This window comes from Ammospiza nelsoni, chromosome 2 (assembly GCF_027579445.1).
Source record: "Ammospiza nelsoni isolate bAmmNel1 chromosome 2, bAmmNel1.pri, whole genome shotgun sequence".
NCBI classification, from domain to species: Eukaryota; Metazoa; Chordata; class Aves; order Passeriformes; family Passerellidae; genus Ammospiza; species Ammospiza nelsoni.
In genome coordinates, this window is record NC_080634.1 from 80,087,308 (window position 1) to 80,111,170 (window position 23,863).

Here is a 23,863-nt window from a genome sequence, read left to right on the forward strand (position 1 = left end):
TCTGAGGTGGATTGGCTTCTGCTGTCCTTTAGTAAGCAGATGCCACAGGGTTGACCACTGTGGAGCTATTTTATGGTTGTACTTGTTGTAGGGACAGAATTTATTCTCAGAGGATTAAAGTTTCCCCCTCAGGCTCTCTTTTAAGGAGTACTCAGTGCACAGCAGGGCTGTTAAATACTCAGCAAACAAAAATGCAGAAATGCATTTCTGCTTTTTTTCTGCAAAAATCTGAAGTCACAGAAGCATATTTTCAAGGTGTAATAGAATACTGTCCTGCTTCTTCCACACAAGATCCTACACTCCACCATCTCATGGTCACCATAACCAAGACTACTCCCAGCTCTCATATCTCAAACCTGTCCTACTTTCTTAGTTCAAGGTCCACAGCACAGGTCCTTAATGACTCTTCCACCACTCGTGTTCAAAAGTTACCATCAGTGCTCTGCAGGAACTTCCCAGGCTGTGTGTGTTCCTGCTGTAATGATCCTTCCACTGGAGGGATGGTTCCACATATTGCTCAGTTAAAGGTTGTACCTTGGTCTGTAAGATTGTTTCCTTGCATCTCCTAGGAAGGAAGAATACAATCATTTCAGAGGGGCTGGTGAGGTGAGTCCGTAACATGGAATAATTTATAACAACTATTCATTATTATTCATTCAGGAACAACCTGAATTGAGATTGAAGTATTTTAAAAAAAGTGAGGGCATATTACTATCTGTTCAGATTATGTGTTATTTATAAATATTATTTTATGGTTTTGACTCTTTTTTTTTTAGATTGGAAGAATTGTAATAAGTATGAAGAATTTGCAGGGGTGTGCAGCTCATCATGAAATAGTCAGTATTCCATGATGGAGTTCTAAGAGTTATGGAATGAACAATGAATTGGACAGTTTTGCTGAACTAAGGTTCTTTCCTTGCAGTTATCTGTGCATCCTTGGGAACTTCTTGTTTCTTCCTTTTACAGTCCACACCACTGATAAAAGCCCTGATCAAACACTGATAAAAGGGTACTTACCAGCTCTATGAGAAGTTTCACTTCTATCTTGGTACTGATAATGCTGACTGGAAGAAAATCATGCAGTCACTTTCTTTTCAGACTTCTTCCAGGCTTCAGAATCCTCTTCTTTTTTTTTTTTCCCCCAAACAATAAACGTTAACTCAAAGTTATTTATTCAGTGGCTATCAGCATTTTCTTATATTGTCTAAGTTCTAGGCTGGTAGGCATCTGGTTTCGCTCATACACTTGGAAAAAATCTGATGTGTTACTTCAATTAATTTGAAAGCTATATTTGTATAAAGCTGCTTAAACCTTATACCAATTCTTAAAATATTAAATTGAAACAAAACTAATGTAAAAGAATTTTTATTTTGAAAGATGAGTGTGTTTTGAAGGCCTCAGCTGCAGTTCTGCCAATTATGGTCACAATTTTCATGTTCCCCATCTGAGTTTGTCACATCAAACTTCTACATTTTTGGGAGTCAGATATCACAGTGATAAACATGAACAGATTATACAGCACTAGCTACAAAAATCACTATCCCAAGAAGCTCCACTTGCTGTTCAGCTCCTGGTGTCAATGAATCTTACAGGACAGAGAGAAACACACAAAGTTATTCTAAGGATTCATAGTGAAAGGTTATTTACCTAATTCCCTTCAGCCTCCTTTTTTTGTCCTTCCAGCTAATCCTTCATAGCACAACCCAAACAGCAAAACAGAACCACGCAGCTAGAAAACTCTCAGTGTTTTTTCATCATTTACATCATGTAGTAATAAAACAAGGTGTAGCATTTCCAAGGTATTTTACTAATATCAATCACACCTTGCTTTGCAGGAAAAAAAAACAAGTTTCAAGTTTTGCATTGAGAGAAGAAATTACAAAACTCCTTCCTAAGCAGAAAACACCAGCAAAAAAAGCCCTAATATCTACTACAGTTAACTTGAAAAGGATATACTGCCTATTCTCTAGATATAATTTTAATTGTTTATTTGTGTTGAGACCAAAACATATTTAGAGTCTAAAAGATTCTAAATAACTCATATATTCACTATACCACTTAGAAAAGGAAAAAAACCCACCATCAAAATATTTTAAAGATATTAAAATATTTTGATATTTTGAAAATTAAAACTTTCAAAATATCATAAAAACAATTGAATTTTTTCATTATCTGCCAAAGCTTTCTTTTTTTTCTTCCTGCAGGAAGCTCCAGGACTCCCAGTCTGAATACAATTAAATACAGAATTTTTTAGTTAATGAAAAACCACAGAACAGCAGTCTTCATAAATTTTAATGGCTAACCTTCATGACAGACAGTGACTCAGATGTCTCCTTTGTACTGAAGTTTTTTCATAAAGAAATCAAAGATAATAGAAACTGGATATAAGAAAAAACCTTGCCTGCCTTAGCACCTAGACTAAGTGCTTTCATTAAGAGCCAGGTCCATCCAAAGACACAGTTTTATTTGAAATAATTAATTTCAATTGAAATACTTATTCTTAATACTTATTTCATTTCTACTTAAATACTATTTAAAACAATATTTATAACATTAATTTACTGCTTACCATGTCCATCCTCAGACCCAGTTGCAAAGACCCCAATGACCTATTACAAGTTGCTGTTGTGTATCTAACTCTGGCAACAGTAAACCAGAGCCCACTCAGCAACTTGAAAAAAGATTTTTGAAGAGTATGAATTGGAAAGGTCCAGTTTCTTTTGTCCCTACACCTCCTCAACTTTACAGTCCTTAAGCCCCCTCATTCCTATGGCTTGGCTTCCTGCTCCCTGCAGGGCATGACAGAGTGGTCAGCACAGAGTGATGCAGTCGAGTGGAGGGGTCTCTGCTTTGGCCAGTGTCTGTCTGTATGTCCCCAGAGCCACAGATCCTTTGGCCAGTGTCTGTCTGTATGTCCCCCAGAGCCACAGATCCTTTGGCCAGTGTGTGTCTGTATGTCCCCAGAGCCACAGATCCTTTGGCCAGTGTCTGTCTGTATGTCCCCAGAGCCACAGATCCTTTTCTCCCCTCAAGGTTCCCAAGCAGGGCTTGGCAGCCAACTGTCAGCCCTGGCAGAGTGCTAAGCTGTGTTTCTGCCATAGCCAGGACATCCTTTTTTATCAAATATTTGATCACCTCAGGATCCTGCACTTGTTCTGTGGTGAAGTCCCAGACTGCCAGAGGGGACAGTCCTTGTCACCTGCCCGTCTTCTCCCACATGCCTTGCTACCCATGACCATACTGCCTCGGGACATACCCCTGTGTGATATTCTTGAATTAAACTTAGGAAAAGCTGGAAAAATATACTTGAAACATGCCAGTAGGAATATCTTAGTTACCAAAGGGTATCCAAGATACGGAAGAGTCATTGTAGAAAGAGAGAAAACATCTACCCCACAAGAAAAGAAGGGGAAGGCGCCATTCTTTCTTTCATCCGCCAAGTGGTTCTTGGAAAAGGGAAAATGTCTAACTTCATTGTCCTCATGAGATGGTTCCCAAAGTGCAGGGAGGGCAACAGTGCAGGGCCCAAATACCAGTTTAGGTTCAAGGCCAACTCTTATCATAGTTCTCCAAAGCAAAACACAACTAAATGATACTCTGCAAATTCAGCCTTTAACAAGCTCTCAAATTTGATGTATAGCAAAAAAAACAAAACAAAAAAGAAAAAAAAAAAAAAAAAGAAAAAATAGGGAGCATGGCAGTGATTAGATAAACTAATACTGTGAACAAGTAAATCAACACTATGACCAACAACTGTCAAACTGAAAATAATTATCAGTTCCTTCTATAACACACTGTGGTCAAATCTGTTATCTCAAACACTTCAAGCCTGACACTGGGTGCCAAAACAGGACTGTTGTGATTCAACTTCATCCAGCTGCTCCCTCAATCCTCTGCAGCAGGATAGGGGACACAATCAGAAAGATAAAAGTGAGAACATTTGTGGGTCCACATAAAGACAGTTTAATACATAAAAAAACCAAAACAAAACCAAGATGAAGAAATTATGCAAAAAACCCTCAATTGCTTGCCAGCAGCTGACCAATGCCCAGCCACTCCCTGAGCAAGTGCTGTTCTGGCAAACTTTTTCTGCAGTTTTTATTGCTGCACATGACACCTATATGGTACAGGACAATCCTGTGCTCAGTTGGGGTCACCTGTCCTGCCTGTGTCCCCTCCTCCCTCCTTGTGCACCCGCAGTGTGATCATTGGTGGGGTGAGAGGCAGAAAAAGCCTTGACTCTGTGCAAGCACTGCTCAGCAACAGCTGAAACATCCCTGAGTTATCAATGCTGTTTGCATCACAAATCCAAAACACAGCCCCATACCAGCTACTGTGAAGAAAATTAATCAAAAACCTGCACAGAGCCCAAGTCTTTATAAATAAATTAACCCACACTGGATAATTAATTTACATGCTACAGAAGTAACAACAGAGAAGGGTACAGGTGGTACAGAAGGAATTATTCAGGAGGGAAATGCCCCCATTTATTACTAATGTATAAAGCTTAAACAGTAGAGGGTGTGTTCCCTCATAGAAACACATCACAAGAGATTAAGTCTATAGACATGTCATTTATGTGTTAATCATTAATGATTTAAATGATTTAAGCCTGTGTAAACCTACAGCAATGTCAACTACAGTTTGCTGGTTTTCATAGGCCAAGGTTCAGCAAAGCAGTTACACATATATTTAGATGTATGTGTGCCTCTGTGTGTGCATATATATGCATATATATATCTATACATACACAGAAACATATTCACTTCTGAATACATACTACATTTACAGGTTAGTTGTCAGATGCATCTTAACCCAAGTGAGGTCTCAGTGCAAAAGGGAAACTGTCAGTTCTGCTCCCAAGGCAAAGCAGAAAAAGTCACAAAAAATGAGGCAATTAAAAGAATCCATCGTGATACACACAACAGCTTTTAATACATGGATACAGAAGTCTTCCTGAGTGGCAAAACAGCTTTACAGGATATATTCTATATTCTCCCAATAATGAAACACCTTTTGAGGTAGGTGTTCCTACACCTATTTCCACAGATGAACAGAAGTGTGAAGCATTTAGGGCAGAGGAGAAGAAAATGCCTCTTACAGCATTGTTGAGTTCACTGTCTAGAAGTGTATGATTTTTTTCCTCTTGAGGGAAAGAATTTTAAACAATGAGAAATTTTGCTTCAGAAACATAGAGAAAGCAGAGTATATGCAGCATTTCACTGCCAAGATGAGCTGCTTTAGAAAAAACCTTTGATGAGTAATGGCAACATATGTGTTTCACACTGTGCTACAGAAAAATGACAGCAAACCTTATGTCATAAATAAAAGATGTTTTCTACTGTCATGTGATGAAAAGTTTTGAAGACTTCCTAATATTAACTGTTCTGGTGAATAACAACCTGTAGTTACAGTAACATGGTACTAGAGTCAAATGCAAGGGACTCAAAACTGATGTCTCAACTAATAATTTAGTTGCCTTTACTGACAAGGAATATGAAATAAGACCGACAAGTGTCTGCATCTCATACACAGGATGCAAAAAGACATTTTTTAAATTCAAGCTTTCATTTTCCCCAAATGTCAGGAGTGAATCTAAAACAAAAAAACGCAGCACACAGTGAGAAAAGTAACTACCTTTTTTCTTTTAATATAGATGTAGTACAGAATGTTTAATTACAGCAGGACAGTGCTTCCAGTTAAATAAAATTAAAAACCTTTATTTTCCCCAAATATAAAATTACTAAATTAATGTCTTAAAAGAATAAGAATATGGAAAAAGCTTTAAATTATACCACCATTTACCACAGTAACCATGATTACCAATTACATACTCCATTGCTTTGGCAAAAAAGGTTTTTTTTTAATAACTGCATATAAACCTAACATAGCAAAGACTGTATACATCTTTATATTGCACTTATTTATATACAGGGATAAATGAACTGTAGTCTGCATATACTTGGAATGAGCAAATTTTCAAAAGAAACTGAAAGCAGAATGGTAAGAGCAGGTATGAATATTAAAAAATGTTTAGAAATGTAATACATTTATGTACAGACTGTACGGACTGTATTAACAAACCATATGTACATAACAATTTACTACTATTGATATTTTAGTATAACTCAATGTTCATTAATACAGACCTTTGGTTGTATTTAGTTGTTCAGTAAGACCTAAGCTCGCATACCTCCAAAATGCAACAAGGTATAAAATAAAGCACAACAATTTGCCAAATGGTACAAAAACTACTATTGTCAGTTCCATTAAACCCCAAAAACTAGTGTCTCTGTCTAGCCCCAAAATAGTTCTTGTACTTGGAATCTCTATGTGCCATACACAAAAAGAACACCTGAATGTTACATATCTGCAAAATTACATCCCACAACACTTTTTTTGTAATGTGCAATTCATCTTAATAATACTTTCTAACGAAAAACAGAAGCTAACTTCATAATTTTCCAACACGCACTTCTGCAATGACATTGTGAACACTTTTAAATTTTACCAGCAAGATTAAAAAATATATATGTGTGCCTCCCTTACTCTAAAAGACTATTACCAGTAACTGCTATTTGCTAAGTGTGCTCAGACATTCGTATGAACTACGCAGTTTGCATGTGCCCAACATTTAGCTTCGAGGTCATCCTGAGTTTGCACACAATGAAGCAAATCCACAAACTTCAAAAGAAACAAACATACTTTCCTTTACAAAACAATCATGCAACTGAAGAAGAACTGGGCATCCCGTGAACTGTTGTGCTTGTCGGAGTCCCACTTATGGCGTTGAAAATGTGCAGTGAGTTGGGCATGACACTGGCCTTTTCTTCCACTGGAGTAATCTTAAAATGAAAGACAGGTATTTACCAAAATGTTTCAAAATGTATTATTTATGTATTTATTTTTATGTTTCAAAATGGCACAGGCATGTCTAAAACAGCTAACCAATTTCTTGATGTGCTGCTCATTGACTCAGCCTCCCAGGACTTTTTCAACTGCACAAAACTTTTTGGAAACGGTTACTCTTTTCAGCCATGTCCTGGATTTAGGAGAAGTTACTTCTCCAATATCAGTTCTCCTAACTCACTGTCCTCTGCAGAGGATGCTTGGACAGTTTCTATCATTCCTTCTGTTAACTTTCAAAAGGAGTTTCAAAGTGACAACAAGCTAACTTTTTGCCCTTTTTTGGTTTTCCTTTTTTTGACTTAGAGGTATGATTTGAGCATTTCTCACAAAAACTATCAAAACACTGCAAAGATTTCATTCTTAACAGCTATAAACAAATTGATGCTAAAATTAGAAATACCACAAAAAAAGGAATTATATACAGATTAGACAAACTAATAGAACAGAAGTAGAGAAAACTAATTACCATCCCATCTGATCATATTGGCAAGCAGCAGAGGAGAAAAAAAAAATCTGTTAAGATTCTTTTATGCATTTTTATAACAATTTTTTTGCAGTTCTTAAGACCTTGTATGGTTACATTACAGCTAATAGTTTATTCAGTGATGCAAAGCTCTTTTTCCCAAAACAGCAATAGGCAGATACATAAAGGAGACATTTAAAAAGATTTAAGTGAAGACCTTCATGTTTCTAAGCCTTCAGGGGAATTATCAGTCTAACTGACAAAAACCCAAAACCCTAAAGCAAAACCACCAACAACATGGCATGTTTTAATTATGCACAACTAATTACATTTGCATAAGAACACAGTAGTAGGCTTATAATACATATTACTGCAGTCAGTGCGGTTCTTTCATATTCTGTTCACAGTATCTTAAGGATATCAGTTGTTTGTCTAAATGTAAACCAAGAGAAGTAGGGGCAATGTGATTTACACCTGAAGTTCCAGGACATGCTTTTTCTTATCACCAATCTTTGGAAACTCACACATGTTACCATTTTTTAAACGTCTACATCTTCCACTGAGTTCAATGTACTTTTTCTTCTGTACAAATTTTCATTATATTCTTTTCCTGTGCCAGGGAAATGATAATCTTGCATTTATCATTAAATTCTTTGACCAAAACACTTGCCGGTCCTTTCCAAAAGGGTATTATGTACTGCTGTCTAATTCTCTCATGTACCTTGTTCATCTCAATCAGCTTTCCAATCAGTTATCCTCCATTCCAAATCCTCCTCTGCTTATCAATAAATCACATTGAAATATAGTCCAACTTCTGCTAGCTAAGCAAATTCTTTTTCTGTTCCACAAATCTTTCAAAACTGTTTTCCTCTACTACTGTTTTTTATTAAAAAAACAAACCCAACCACATAATTCTGGAATGGTATCACTATCACTTCCTATAAATTTTGTTTCGCAATGTCTTTTATTGATGGTAATTAAAGAGTTATGTCATAAGCCCTTCTCTGTGACAGGATATCAAAATAGGTGAAGGAAAATAAAGCCAATGTGCTTCATCATAATTATATAATATCACACATCATAGTTATATAATATCACAGAGCTACTCAGAACACAGTACCTGAGAAACCACATTGGGAAATAATGGAAAGCAAGAAAGCATATGAAGTGAGCTTTAGACAAGTGGCATGTTTTTGAACAGAAAAAAGTTCCCCATAAAAGTTTTGGGTACCATCTAAGCAAAGGTCGAATAAAGGCAAACCTCTCTTAAGAATTATAAACCATTCTATGTTTCTGGAAAAAGGTTTTAAAAGTAACAGTGCATGAAAGAAAACAGGGCTGAAGTGATGAATATGATGAATAAAAATGTCAAGCATGCAGGGATCAAGCACTGAACTTCAGCTCTTCCTGTCCTCCTGGAAATAATATCTTTTCCTTTGAACTCATGAGACATTTCTACCATGGAACCCAGATGCAAAGGTTCATCTCACTCCACAAAAGTTCTGGGTTTCCTTCCCCACATATTTCTAGCTTGCCAGTATTGGACTTCCCTCAAGAAAATGTATTGGAATATCCCTTGAAAGACATTTAACTCTTTGTTGCAAAAGCAATTATTTACACCTCCAAAATCAATGAAGAAAAGGCTAAACTTGCGGATGGTATATATTAACTTAATTACATTTGTTTTATCTTTACTGCAGTCTTTCTTGCTTACAAAAAACCAGGCTGGGAATACACAAGCAAATATAAATAAAACCAGACTGAGAAAAACACAAGCCAGAAAAATGAAGGTCCATGACAGGCTTATACTCCCACAGAAAGAAAAAAAAGAAACAATCCTTTTGTGTAAAGCATCCCATACATTTCCCCTACTCTTTCCACATTATAGTGACATTCTGAATGATAGCATGCATAATTTCATTTCAGCACATACTTGTTCATGCATTATTTCAGAAAGCTCTTTTGCCATTTCTCTGTAGTTTGCCTTCATTTCTTCTTGATATTCCAACTGATCTTCCTTTATCAGTCGTTCATTTACACCCAGAGCATGCCCACAGGCTTCAACAAATTGCCTGATTTGGAGAAAATAAGAAAGTTCTCAAATAGAAATCCAAATGATTGATTTGAAATGTCAGCTTAAAGTACGTTATTAATGAATCAGAACACTTTAAAAGTTGCAAGTTTCAAAAGGAATTTTTATGAGTTTTGGGAAAAAGGTCCATTTTTTTTCCCTCTATCCCATCCCCAAGAATTCCCAAACCTTCCATGCCATACCTAAAAACTTCTTTTAGGAGCTTTACTTTATTGTCTGGATATCTTTTGGTGTTAGTGTCATCTAAGAAAGCTCTTGCATATGCTAATGGACCAGCATTAACCTAAAAAGAACAAGAATTTAAAAACAGTCAGATATCAGACATACTGTCTTAGCAATAACAGGCCCTACAGGCATTTATTGCGTTTGATTTTCCTATGAGAATACATTGATTTCAAAAAAGCTGGACTTAGAAAACAAGAAAACTACTCAAGATGGAGCATTAAAACAGGAAAGGTCTCTCCAGTGCTATAAACCTGTCCTGGCACAAAGAAACCACTTCAATGATGTGGCAAAGTAACTGCAGACATTGCCAATCTGTCATCTCTGCTATGAAATGAGGGTGGGAAAATGAGATAACCTACTACTGTTTGGTCTGTGTATCTATTGAAAACAGATTTGCAAGCTGAGAATTCTGCAAAAACCTGCAGAAGTTTAATTGTGCTCTTAGGGCAGCTACAGGAGAAGTGGTTTCAGTGACTTATGACTCATCCTTATTATTCCTTCATATTATCAACAAGAGCCTCTCCCTTCTCATCCCATAATACCAGCTTACAACTTACTGATTCTGGAACCTTGGTTTGGTTTTTTTCCCTTTTCTGCTGAATGAGACAGCTGGTCATAAGAGATGACTGAACAGTTTCTTTGTTTCCAATCAATTTAAAATAATAGAGCAGCACATTTGTCACTGCATTTTTTGAAGATCCTTTCCATACTGACTTGTACATGTTACACCTGCTTCAGGTACCCATTCTAGTGAATCTGATGGCTTCTTTATACATTCCACTTCCTGCTTGCCTCAGGCAAAAAGGCACACACAATGAGATTTTCTATGGTTATTTTTTTCCTATATGTTATCACTCATTCTTTATCTCCATAAGGCTCTTACAAAAATGTCCTAGACCTACTGTGGGCAGACCTACAGCTAGACAAAATATGCTAATTTATCTTCAGGTTCAGTTTTTCACCAAAATCTGGTGGGGCTTGGAATGCAACATATTCCAGAGATGAATCTTAATTCTTTTGTGCAACTGTCTCTGATCAGTTGTTTATATTAAATACTTTTATTTCTTTTCCTATTCATAGAATAACTGCAGATAGTGAGCATATTTCTAATTTAGGACACTGTTGAATGTGCAGAATAGAAACCAACTATAAAATGCTACTAATATAATTTTTCAAGGACAGAAGCAAATGAAACTTTATGGCAAAGCTCTTACCTGAACACTGACACTTCCCTGTAGCTTCAGCTGCAATTTGATCATATCAACTTCAGCTGAAGAGCAAAGCTGCCTAAGTTCTGCAACTTTTTTACTCATTTCATCAATGGCTACTTCAATGGGGTTTAAATCAGTGTGGTGCTGGTACATCACTGGAATGCGCTTTTTCACATATGGGAAGCAATGTATGGCTGTGGACAGAAACAAGTTTAACACAGTCAGGAAAAGATTTTTTAATTAGGTGTGCTTTGAGAGAATCTTACGCTAAGTCTCATTTTGATGTAATCAGCTGCCCAATTTAATAACTTATATAATTAAAAATATTGCCAAATGGACCGGGAGGCAAGACACTGAAATGTAAATATGCACAGTGTTACATGCATTACAGCAAAGAAAGATCACTGTCATTACTGCTACTAATAACCACCAGAAATAAACCACTGGAACTTAATTTATAGGAGAACTCTGAAAAGAATTGCTTAACATTCACAAATCTCAAAGAAGAGAAGAATCAAAAATAGTGAAGCTTTATTTTCTATTTCCTCACAAGTACTGGCTATGGACAGCTATAAAGTCACTTTTTATTATAAAGTCACTTTATTATTACAAAGTCACTTATTTTTTTTTACAACTATATTAATACAGAAACTCATACTTAACAGAGACAAAACACAAGATAGTCTTTTTCTAAGAAAAAGGAAAGCCAGAGTCCAGATTCAGAATTCTGAAAGCTTAAGGAAAAGGAGATAATTATTTTGAGGATTCCTCACTGAAGAAATCAACCTGGAAAACCTAGTTGTGGCCAAAAATATGAAAAGGATTTTAGCTGATAGCTATAAAGGAGTTAGTTAAGTGAAATGAAAAAACCCATACAGAACAAAATAAGACCATTTGAACTAATGCTTCCAGTGAAAGCATTCCATTCCATCAGTACCTGTCAAAATAGTCCTTCGCTTACACTGCTCTTCTACCCCTCCTTGTCTTTTACCACCTTGAGTAAAAGGCATCTCAAACATGAAGCGACGAATGTTATGAGTCCTTTCAAAGTCTGTTTTTCTCTCCTGCAGCTCCTTTTCTTCAAAGTATGGAACTACATGTGTAACTTGAATATATGCATATTTTGAATCTAAATCCTTAGGATTTACCTTAAAAACAGGACAAAAAAAATCAAATAGCTACATTGTGAATAAAGTGGATCTAACAGTAGTCACATAACTTCCAGAAATTAAATTTGGTCTCTTAACCTCTAAATTATTGAAAACGTGGGAAATGTTCATGCTTTCACAGGAGTTTTCTGTATTTAGTTTTTCACTATTAGGAAGAAAGCCAGATGCATCACAGTGCACTGTGGATTTTTTGGTTTGTTTGGTTTTTGGAGGTTTTTAACCGCTCATAATTATGAAACCCAGCCCTTTCATCAAGTCCTCCTCTCCTTTTAAAGTTCCAATATTGAAATGCCCACCATTTCTGCATTTAAAGGCCAAAATGCATAGAAATTTTTGAATCGAGGATTCAAAAGGATCCTTATCAAGGAACAAAAAGAGCCATGAAATTATACTAAGAGGAAGTCACCATAAAGTCTAAGGGTGAGGTGTGGAAAAGGGAAGAACTTCCAAACAATGACTGTGCATGAATGGGCAAGAAATATAGCTAAAGTTAACCCAGAATAAGATCATAATCCGAATTTGTTCTAAGATACAATTACTGTTTTGAGAGGTAACACTACAGAAATTAAGCTTTTTGGTTGCTCTAAAAGGCATACTTAGTAGGAGATAACATTCCTCTTGTGCCTTTCCAACAGCAGAGCTTTTAGATGCAGGTGTTTGTGTGCCAAATGAGAAACAGCCAGTGAGTCCACAATATTTCAAGTAAACTAGGGAAAGCAGTATATTATAATTTTTTAGAGAGAATAAAGATCATACTTTGCCAGAATCCTGAATCATTTTGACATTTTCAGCTCCAAATTTGTCAGAGTAGAGTTTCTGGAGTCTTTGGGAAATTTCTGAGAGAGGTGTGAGTTTAGGCTCTTTATAGATATATTCCTTTCCATCTTCATCCTCAAAGAAACCCTGTAAAAAATAAAGTAATAAAAATCTTGGGGAATAAAACATAAGGGAAATTACTAAGATGGATATAATGTGTGTGGTTCAAAGGAAATATAAACATTTAACATTAGTATTCAAGCAAACATAAATAGACAGAAATTAAAATCTAAGTAAAAAGATTTTCTAAGAGAATAAAAAAAAACAACAGAAAAATGTAATTCTCTAGTACAACATGAGCAAAAGATAATGGAAACACAGAGTTTGAATTTTAAAAGTTCGTAGCAATTCTATGGTGTGACAAGCCTTTGAGATAAGTTTCTTTCACTTTTACTTAAAAGTGAACTTGCAGCACTGTTTCACTTGCCAAAATTGGTAGTCTTGCCCAACAGGACTATCTGTTTCACAAGTGACTATTTTGGCAGAAGTTTACATTAAAATAATCTGAATATTTTCCTTAGGTAGTTATAAAAAATTACACAAGATGAAATATAATTATGCAAGATCTTAATTTTATGATGTACTATTGGTATATACTTCTTTATTTTATTACACACAGTACTGTTTTTAAAACCTCACCTAAATGCACAATACATGGAAAGTGAAACAGTTTGTTGGTTTAAAACAACAAGCCATGTTGAGTTCATGTTTAAAACCAGAAAATAAATATTTTTGTCATAAATGAAACAGACAAAATAGAAAAGCACAACATATCATGTATAAACACAGGCTAGATTGACAAAAATACCCACACCAAACTAAGGTGAAATGCAGTAGTTGGTACTGCATTGCTTGCTTTGTAAGCAGTTACTGTAATTACCTCAACATCTGTCTCACTGTCTGTAAACTGGTATTGCTATAAAGTCATAAAAGACAACAGAATACATGTAAAATTATACTGCTCAGAGTATTTTACAATTCTCCATGCTCAGCTGGACAATTAAGCAACTGGGCTATGCATGTAGAGAGTGTTTTACTGGATACTGCGTGATACCATAGGGATACAGAGGCATTCTAGACACGGACCAGAGGATGTGAAGCTGCCCAATACACAGCCAGAAGTTTGGTTTGAAGCATGCAATACTGATGCATAGAAAAGAGTGATCTGTTCTCTAAATGGAGCTTGATGTTACTTTTGGACTTGCAATGGCTATTAATGCATACCAGTCTAAGAAGCAGCCTTGCAAACCACACCGTAGCACTACAGACATTAAGTCAATGCATTGCTAAAAACTGACATTACAGAAAACTTACCGCTGCCTTAAGGTAGTAAACAAAAGAAGAAAAAAGGAAAAAAGGCAAAAAAATTTACTGAGGAAAATGATAAGAATTTTGCTGGAATTGATAAATGTTTTAAAAATAAGTTACTGATGGTGTTTCTTTATTTCATATAGAACACATTCCTTGTGCTTTTTATATCACTGTATCAATACAGATGATGAAAGAGTAAACCTTGCAAAATAAATTCAGGTTTTTTTCACTGCATAGAGCAGGCCAGTGAAAGGAACACTCACTTGTCCAAAGAATGCTACCCTGAAATAAGTTCCCAGCAGCCTCTTGCCTGTATGCATAACTTCAGTAACTTTGCTGTATGCTCGATGAAGGGTGTCATATAAGTGAGCAAGCCTCTAAAAGTAAAAGAAAACAATAATGAGGGAGAAGAACAAAGCACAACTTTCCTATCTTAAAATAATAAATTATGTCATTGTAGCCAGTACAACCAAAAACATTCTTTTATTGAATGGTTGTATTAGGTTTAGCATTTGTATCAGGATGACAATATGTAAGACTAATTATATTTAAAGAAAAAATAATTATTTAAAATGAAAACAAACATTTCAACACATTCAAACTTCAGTTACAATTTCAATACTCTTATTATGTGATGTACAATGTGCCATGCAGTTAGACTTGAAAATTCAGGATTTTTTTCTTGCTCAAATTTACATTTGATGAATTAAGTACCTCAAAATCTCTCCGTTTTTCATAAATGGGAATTATAAGCTTATATATATCAGCAATGAGTTCATAGCGTTCTGCCTTCCAGAGTCCATCAGCACACTGCTCCAACAATTCCATCAGCACATCCTAGATTTGGATACACATTTAGAACAAGTCAGTACTCATCAAAAGCACAGCAAATAATTATACCAAAATTCTTCCCAGTGAAAAGGGAAATCTTGCCTCAAAACAGAATTATGTACACTTTGTAATTTAAGTTATTGTGGCCATCAAAAAATGCTAAAAGGAAACAAAACAATACAGAATGGTCTGAGGTTACACACATACTCCTCCTATTTAGAAACAGCATGTATATTTTGGATATTTTTGAAACTTCTTTGGACCTTCTTCTACCACTCTTGCATCACAGTGGTGAAGCCAGAAGCTGGAAAAGCTCCTTTCATGCTTAGAAGCTACTCTATTCCACCTCCTTCTTCCCTTTGGAAGGGGACTAAGTCAGCTTAAAGACATCACTAAGAAAATCAATTTTTAACATTGCGAGCACAGACTAAAGAATGGTACCCTTATCCCTTATCCTGTAACAGACCTTAAAATACTTCCTCCTTTCCCCCAGTCATTTTGAGGCTGTACAGACTCCTCAGTACCTCCATTCTCAGCAGCCAAGTGGTGACAAGTGACAGACCAGTGTCACTGCTGGACCACAAGGGCTGTCCACAAACACTGGTTTATGACACAAGTCTTAATTCAGACACCAGAGGGCAAAGTAAAATTTTGTTTACAAAAGGAAAAGAACATGAAGAGCACAAGCTTCAAGCAGGAGAGCTGATAGGAAGGAGCAAAAGAACACAACATTTTTTGAGCCATGTCTCAATATTTATCCATTCTCATGGGAAAAGTTCCATATATGCAGTCAGTTTCCCTTGACACCTGTGAGCACAGCCTCTTGCTCTTGGTGGTGCTTTTCTTGGAAAAGTCTGATTCTTCGACTAACCACTTTAGGAGCTGGACTTTCTTGAGTTTCTTGACACCTGTCTTGACTTTTGGGGGTCAGTGCTGGGCACAAGGTTAGAGATGGGGTTCCACAAATGCCAGCATAAAAGGGAAAAGAACTCCCTTCCCTCTGCTTCTTGAGTCAATCCTCTGAAACACATCACAGCCTGCATTGGCTTTTGTTTCCACAAAGCCACACTGATGATTCCCATTCAACAGGCACTCCACTAGAAACTTCTAGGTCTTTCTGCAGAGCTGCTGCTTGGCCTGTACTGAGATTTTTTGTGCTCTTTTTTTTTAAAGGTGCAGGGCTTTGCACTTGTCTTTGTACATCCTTGAGAGGACACTGTGTTCCTGCAGGGCTCCTTTATTTACCCATCTGCAAATCAGGACAATGCCTCTCATGGAATGTCACAGGCAAACAACTGTTTTGGTGAAATGCACACAGTAGCCTTGTTAAAAAGCAAAATCCCAAATGAACTTTTTGGCTAGCTTAGGTAACCCTGACCTCACACAGAACTCTTTTAAAATGAGAACTAAATCGAGAATCCCAAAATTTCAAATTTTTAAAAATGAGAATCTATGGAAGTCTTCAGATTTTAACTAGGAAGAGGTTTTATAAACTGGAGAGTATGAAAGATATTTTAATCCCTTTAGAAACTTGAAGGGATTCTCTCTGATCCTCCAATACTTGTAAATGGTCCTTTAGAAATTAAAATAACTAGCAAAAAGGGAAATATCAAGTTTTAAGGGAAGAAATTCCATATGGCTTGTTACCATGTATAGGAAAAATTCTCATCAGAGCATCATTTTGCTAAGTAGTAGTAAAATACAACTTGAAACGATGTTTCTGCTTTTTCACTTCTGTACCAAATTGATCTCATTTTTTTCTCAGACAATACAGTTCTGCTTACTTATGAACACACTGAGGAAACACTCCACTTATGAGTATGTTCATGAAGGAACAGGCCTACCTGTTCTGAAGCACTTCTGAAATTATTTTTAGTCTGCTAAAGCCAAACAGTTCTTCCCTATTGTTACTCTTATTATTATTACTATTTCTCCCCTATTATTCCTTTTCCCATGTTTCAGCTAACTTTCAGAATTTATCTGAAAAATAATATTTTTTTCAATATTTCATCAGTTAGAGTACTACATGGTTAAGTTTAGACAGGGTTGCATGCAGGGAAAAATGAAAATTGGCTTGGTTTGATCCTTCTGCAAGCTGTACAGGCTTATATTTTCACTCTTGGCTTACTTCCGTTCCACGGAAATACTGAGAGATGGAAATAAATTTGTGTAGGGTTCAATGACACAGAAAAATCAGTATATTCTTTTTGCAGGGAGTGACTAATGAAAACAAGAATAAAGACATTCCAATTTTTAAAAAAATGCATAATAATTTAACTCTGACAAATGGTCTGGCAGGAAAACAGTGACAGAAATTTCCAACAAAACTTTCCATCAGCAGTAGTCACTAGAATTCCTGATCTTCAATAACTTAGAGCAGCTTGCATTTTGCTTTGAGTAGCATGCTAAAATTCATGCTGGATCAGAAGAATCAATGATTTTAAAAAGACAGCACAAAAACTGAAAAAAAAATACAACCAAAAACCAATTTGCACACTCAAGTAATATTGTCATACAGCTTTACCATACACTAATTAAAACACAAAAGAAAATATTTTTTTTGGTACAACTACACTTACAAACCAGAGGGTTTTCCAACATGACTGCTGCCAATTGTGGTCTGCCCCTCTCTGCCACAACTATACCAGCAAATACAAGTGCAGACAGCTTTTCATGAGCAAGATTATTAACATTTTCATATACTACTGCTCACTAGTAAAATTTACTGTAGAGTTTGCACAGATGGATCAGCAAACACACAAGGAGTGAAACTTAAGCCAGAAGAAACACATGGACACAAGTCTGGTGTCAGTAAAACTACTTTCATTGTTATGGCATATTTGCATTGGGAAATTGTAAACAGCAGAAAACCAGTGAACACGTTTTCATGATTTCTGGTGGAGTAATACTCTAAATCCAAGTCAGTTTTAGAAAAAAACAGATTTTGCTAACTCTAATAAGTAACCCACATTAGTGTTCATCCTGTCAACTAGAATAAACCCCCAATTTGCTTTTATTCCAGAAGTGCAATAAAAGGTGAGTTGATGTGCTAGCACTGTATTTAAAATACATGCATATGGTAAATTCTCTAAATCTGGGCCATCTCAGAGAATTTTTTTATTTCAGCTTTAGGGTACAAATATCTGATCAGAAAACAATTGTTGTATCCCTTATATCAGAAATTCTCCAGACTGAAACATAAAATTTGGAAAAAACCCCAGCCTTTCCATGTATGTAAATTTTAACATTTTTATGTTTACTTACTTCATTGAAGTGAACGTCTTGCATTCCAACATCCTCCATCATTGAAGCCTCTTCATCTATATTTGGTGTGATTACTCTGAAAGCAGTACAGCCTTGCCTAAACATCCCTGTCATTGAAAAAGAAATAGAGACATATTTCACTTTCTCCAGCAGGATAACATTGGGTCATTCTGTGATTCTGGATAAAGCAGAAGTCATGTTTAAATATACCTATCACCAAATAAAGGAATAGATCAGCTTCCCACTGCATGGTTAAAATACAAGACCTTACATTACTGTGAATGTAGAAATGGGTTTCAAAAAACCCAAACACATCGATGTCTGGACCCTTACCTACCAAACTAAGTAATGTCTGAATCTTCCTACTTTATTTTAAATTTGTGTCTAATCTACCCCATCCTAAGTCTAAGGTACTCAAGGTAACTTTTACAGTATTTAATTGAACTGCCATCAAGTTTACTTACTGAACTGGACTTGAGTACAGGGGCAGGACCTGACACATACTTTTTTCCAGTCTGAACAATATGAATGACATTAGCCATAAAAATATGAGCAGGGGATGGCAAACCAGATTATTCAAACAAAGAAAACCAGGAAAAACTAACAAAATACCAATCTAACTTCCTTTACTAAAAAAAAAAACCTTAACAAAAATGGAGTATAGAATGTTCCAACATGAAACCCATGTCTTTCACTCATGCTGTTTAGATATTTTTGATTACATTGGACTGATGAATTAAGAAAACAGGATTTTCTGTATCAATTAAAACCTCAAGGGCAATCAGTAAATATTATGGAAGCTTAAGGATTTGAACATATTTATTTTACAACTCATTCCTCCAAAAATTCTTGCTGCTCAGTGAGGACTTCTGACCATCAGAGGTTTTACTGAATGATTGCCTCAAATGCAAGGGGCTTTTCTGTTCTTAGAAATACCACAGGTAGGAGTTTGACTCTCTGTATTACTGAGAGGAAATAAATTTTATATGACAGTATACAAAAATAGCAGAACACCCAAAGGAACTCACAAATAAATAGAGACTATCACTAGTTCTCAGGTATCATCAGGCTTCCAACTGGACACAGTAATTTGAATAAGCAGCTTATTTCAGATTTGTCTCAGAGAAGGTTCTGAAATCACTGGGGTAAAGAAAATAGACTATACACTGCAAAAGCATTTGGTGAGAAGCACAACAAGAATAGAGATAAATCATCTTTTAGACTCATGATTTTACTTCATTTTGAACTGCCATTCAAAGGCAAAGCTAAAAAGATGCAAACATGAATTTGCCCACAAATCCAAAACACTATCTCAACATCATAATCAGTTTTAACAGGTTCCTGAAATTTTTCCTCAAGAGAGCTCTTTTTATTAATTTAACTTGAATCTCAAATCCCTGACTGAGAACTCTTCTGATCCTGTAGATGAAAGGTGGTTTTCTACCCTATCTCAAGGGTCATCAGAATCCACTTTTACAAAAGCTGCTGGCACAAAATATACCACAACAAGGTGAAACAGCCTGAGCCCTATTATCATTGATTGAACGTCTGAAAATTTGTACAAATTTATTTTGACTCCTCTGGCAATGCCAGGTTTCCCTAGAGGCAGTGAGAGACTGACTGCTTGTAGAAACAAGAATATTCACAGATAACTTTGCTTTAGAAAGGATCTGATTTGAAATAATAGCAGCTCTGGGGTAAAATTAAAATTTTTACTTTCCAAAAATTTTACTTTGCCTTCACCTGAAATGCTGCCCCTTAGATATGCAAGTTTACTCTTAAGTATGTGAGTTTGCTACCTGGTTAGTTCAGAATTTTTTTCCCTAGTGAACACTGAAATACCTACAACTTCCTCAAGGAAATTATTTATTTTCCCAAATTATAATAATAAAATATATTTGAGTACATTAAAATAATGTTCTGAAATCATACCTTTTCGTGTCAGATACTCTGCAACCAGTGCTGCTACATGGACATAGCACATTGCTGCCTAAAACAGAAACAGTAACAGTCTTTTAAAATACAATTAAAATGGGAATATTAAAAATAAGGTATATATGGAGAGCAGCAGTATGAGACAAGTTCTTCAGTTTTCCTTTTTGCTGCTTTGCAGGAGATATTCTGTGACTACTGCAAGAGTTCTCCACCTCATTTATGTAAAGCTGTAACTCTGCAAGTGCACTTACTCCTTCTTAACCAGAGCCCTGAGTGGCATGGACAGCAGCTCACAACCTAAGAGTGACCCTGGGTCACAAATCACAAGGTAGGAACATCATGCTGTGACAAAAACAAGTGAATCTCTCTTTTGGGGGGAGGTATTTTAAGTGTTAAGCTATTAATGATTCTACTCAGCATTTGGTAGCCCTTCTGCTAACGTGTTTTGTCGGCTTTTTGGCTCCTGACCAAGAAAAATGCAGAAGAAACTGGTGGTGACAGGCCATTTGAGAGCAGCACGAGAGACATAACCAATGAATGGAATTTGAAGGAATTGATGCAGTTTGAAAAACAGAAAAAAAAAAGAGGGACAGAATAATTTTCAGATATCTGGGATTTTTTATGGATTTGACACTGACCACTTTTCTCCAAAAAAAAAAAAAAAATTTCACATCCTTGTTTTATTAAAAAGGCTTAGGCTTTCAGCAAAGTAACTATCAGTTGAACAGCTCAAATATGGAGGCTGCACATCCTCAAACAATGGAAGTGAAGGAAAAAGGTAAAAATCTGCCAGAAATTCTAACTCCTTTGCCTACTTTGTATTGAGTTGAACTTGATGATTTGCAGACATCTTCATCTAATTGCACAGTCAAAGATTCTAAGGTTTTAACAAAAAAAATGAAAAACATAACTGAAAAGGACTAAAAGACCTTGTCTTCTCAGATAGGTGAAGCTGTTCAGTTCAAGAGACAAGCTAATAACAGAGTAATGTGTATTTCTTCTGTGTTGCTACCATGTAGAAGAAGAGAATTCTAGTACAAAGAACTGAGTTTGGAAGATGGCATCTTCTATTTCTTGGAGATCTTTACTTGCTCACATGATGCTCATTTTAACAGATGTTTATGAAATGCAGTGATTTCACACAAAGCAATTTACTTTCAGATGGAAAAACCTTCTAGAAAGAGACAAAATTAATCTGTATCCAGTTAAAGTGTAATGTCTCATTAAGACATATAACAATCCCCAATTCTGCTTTTTGCTAGAACTAACTATTTTAAGAGCACAGTAAAAACAGAAACCTTTCCTTTTTTTCAAATGACACAAAAAATTATTTGTCAGTTTTAAGAACATTAGTAGTTTTTTTAGTAAGCAATTTGGAATAAAGTCAAGCTAATTCTGTAAAGACAACTGGAGGAGAATTCAAGGAGTGGCTTTAAATGTTTAAACAAGTAATAACAAAGATATTTTTAAGTAAAAGGCCTCTCTTCCATGGCTTGCATTGTGCATTCCATTCTTAGTAGTGTGTCAGTTATAGCAGTTAAACATGTTCCTTACATTAATAACCAGAAATTACTTACAGATGTACTTGGGCAGGACAAAAACTTATCAGCTATTGAAACCAATCCAGCAACAATTCAAAAATTGTTTAAAAGACTTATTATGTTACATGCTAGCAACTACATATAGTACATTCCCTTTCTATAAAGAGAAGCTTAAGCTTATTACAGAGCTAAAACTAATTTGTTTTTTTTTTCTGTTACCTCTGAAAGATCTCCATTTTTAACATGGATCCTTGCCATGCTGTCTAACCATGTCTTCCTCAGTTCAGGTGTACTTGCATAGGACTTTGCCAAGCTGTACTGGAGGTCTACAAGCATTTCTGGATCATTCTCATGTTCCTTCATCTGAGCTGTAGCCATCAGCACGGTACGAATCCGTTTGGTTAAATCCTTAACATCAGAAGGGAATGTAGTGTGCTAAAACATGCAAAAGTCAGGTTAACTACTGTGTTTTCGTAGTCATTGCACAACAAAATGATAAAACATAACTGGAAAAGATGCTGTGAGAGTCTTCAAGCATCCTTCCACAGTATGGAAATAGGAATAAAAACAGACCTTAATAATCCTGTCGTTATTGGCACAATTGTTGATGATGGAAAGAGACTGCTGAAATCTAGTTCCTCCAATTCCAACCACATCAGCAATTAACTGGCTTACCGAAATAATAACCTTGACAGAAACAAACATCTTGTTAGTGCATATTTCATTAAATACCCTTGATATGTACCTCTGAGGCAATTACAAAGGAAGTTTTGTTCTTTTTAATTGAAAAATCATTCTCCTAAATAAAATAATGTTTGGGGGTTCTTTTCCAATTACTTGTACAATAACATAGGATAAAACAGGCTTGTGTAAATTCAAGACACATGACTGACTGCTAGGTGAACTAGCCAGAGGTCATTGAACTGGCAAACTACTGTTCCCAGCTTTGTCAAGACACACAATTTTCAAATTATTTGCACTATTTTAGACTTCTGTGTGCTTGTTGCTGCATTCTTTTCCTTCTTCAGATCAACAGGATACACCATTTAACAAACTAAATAACATCTAAAAACCAGAATGTTTGCACTGACAAATAAAACTCATTTCCTACAAAACACAGGGTCATCCAACTGTTTCTAAGTATTTCCTTGTACTGAATATATTTTTATGGCCATCTTCTTACTCTGAATACCAGCCTTGCTTGAACCCCAAATAAATTATTTTAAGTCCATCTGACAGGGCTTTGCACACTGGTATGCAATTGTGTATGTACAATATTAAAAGAAAAAGAAAATATACTAACTTGCAGATGTGTTCGAACAAAAGACTTCTTCCCTGTGTAGTCAAAATTATTTCTCATCAAAAAGTACAGTAACTGTGAAGCTTCATTTCGAATTGAACTCAGCTTGGAATTACAGTACTTCAGAATTTCGTAGCACAGTGCAGAACACATATCAGCTCTACCTTCATAAAATGTAGAAGGAAACTGAGGAAAAAGAAGAAAACAAAGAATTTATTCATTAAAACTAGGGTCAGATCTTGATAAATTAAGCGTGTCAAGAAAAACACAAATATATTCATATCCTCAAACTGTGGAAAGAGCAAGAGTTAGAGTAGGTCATGACACAAAACAATTTTTACAGCAAATCAAAGGACAAGCATTCCACACTGTTGAGATCAGATCAGTCCATAATCACCTATTTTATTTTGGTACGTTAGTTCTTAAATTCTTATATAGTATATTGTTAACTAAAGAACTGGACAAGTACTTGAAGATGAATTTTTTAGAACTTCTTACCTTGTAAATAAGTGCCCTTAAAGCACTGAATACGTTTTTCAATGCTGTTTCAGACTGATTCTTTTGAAGGAAGCAGAGGTATACATCAAATACTTTCTTCATCAGTGGATTATGTCCATGATCAGTCAGTAGCTGATTCTTTAAAACAATAGCAAGGATTCAGGAGTTTTGTACAGCAATACATTTATACTATAAGATCATATACAGATCGTCAAAAAGCAAGACATTTAAAAAATACAACAGGATGTTTAATAACACACACATACCTGAATTCTAACTAGGTATTTCTAACGCTTCA

At 35.7% G+C, this 23,863-nt stretch overlaps 1 protein-coding gene across 11 annotated transcripts in view; it reads right to left on the bottom strand.

Moving 5' to 3' along the window:
• Window positions 1-5,625: 5,625 nt before the first annotated feature.
• DOCK9 (dedicator of cytokinesis 9) overlaps window positions 5,626-23,863 on the bottom strand; it is a 113,137-nt gene continuing 94,899 nt past the window's right edge. For 6 of the 11 annotated variants that reach the window (XM_059466410.1, XM_059466411.1, XM_059466408.1 and 3 more), the window contains exons 40-54: window positions 23,566-23,703; window positions 23,071-23,253; window positions 22,341-22,454; window positions 21,987-22,202; window positions 20,224-20,281; window positions 18,292-18,398; window positions 14,911-15,033; window positions 14,454-14,573; window positions 13,766-13,801; window positions 12,826-12,972; window positions 11,838-12,048; window positions 10,904-11,094; window positions 9,647-9,747; window positions 9,306-9,444; window positions 5,626-6,845 (exon numbers count right to left, since the gene is read on the bottom strand). In XM_059466410.1, the coding sequence (XP_059322393.1) occupies window positions 6,723-6,845; window positions 9,306-9,444; window positions 9,647-9,747; window positions 10,904-11,094; window positions 11,838-12,048; window positions 12,826-12,972; window positions 13,766-13,801; window positions 14,454-14,573; window positions 14,911-15,033; window positions 18,292-18,398; window positions 20,224-20,281; window positions 21,987-22,202; window positions 22,341-22,454; window positions 23,071-23,253; window positions 23,566-23,703 (2,007 nt within the window). In that variant the 3' untranslated portion in view covers window positions 5,626-6,722. The remainder of the gene's footprint in view (window positions 6,846-9,305; window positions 9,445-9,646; window positions 9,748-10,903; window positions 11,095-11,837; window positions 12,049-12,825; window positions 12,973-13,765; window positions 13,802-14,453; window positions 14,574-14,910; window positions 15,034-18,291; window positions 18,399-20,223; window positions 20,282-21,986; window positions 22,203-22,340; window positions 22,455-23,070; window positions 23,254-23,565; window positions 23,704-23,863) is intronic. The other 5 variants (XM_059466417.1, XM_059466413.1, XM_059466409.1 and 2 more) reach the window with 1 other exon arrangement.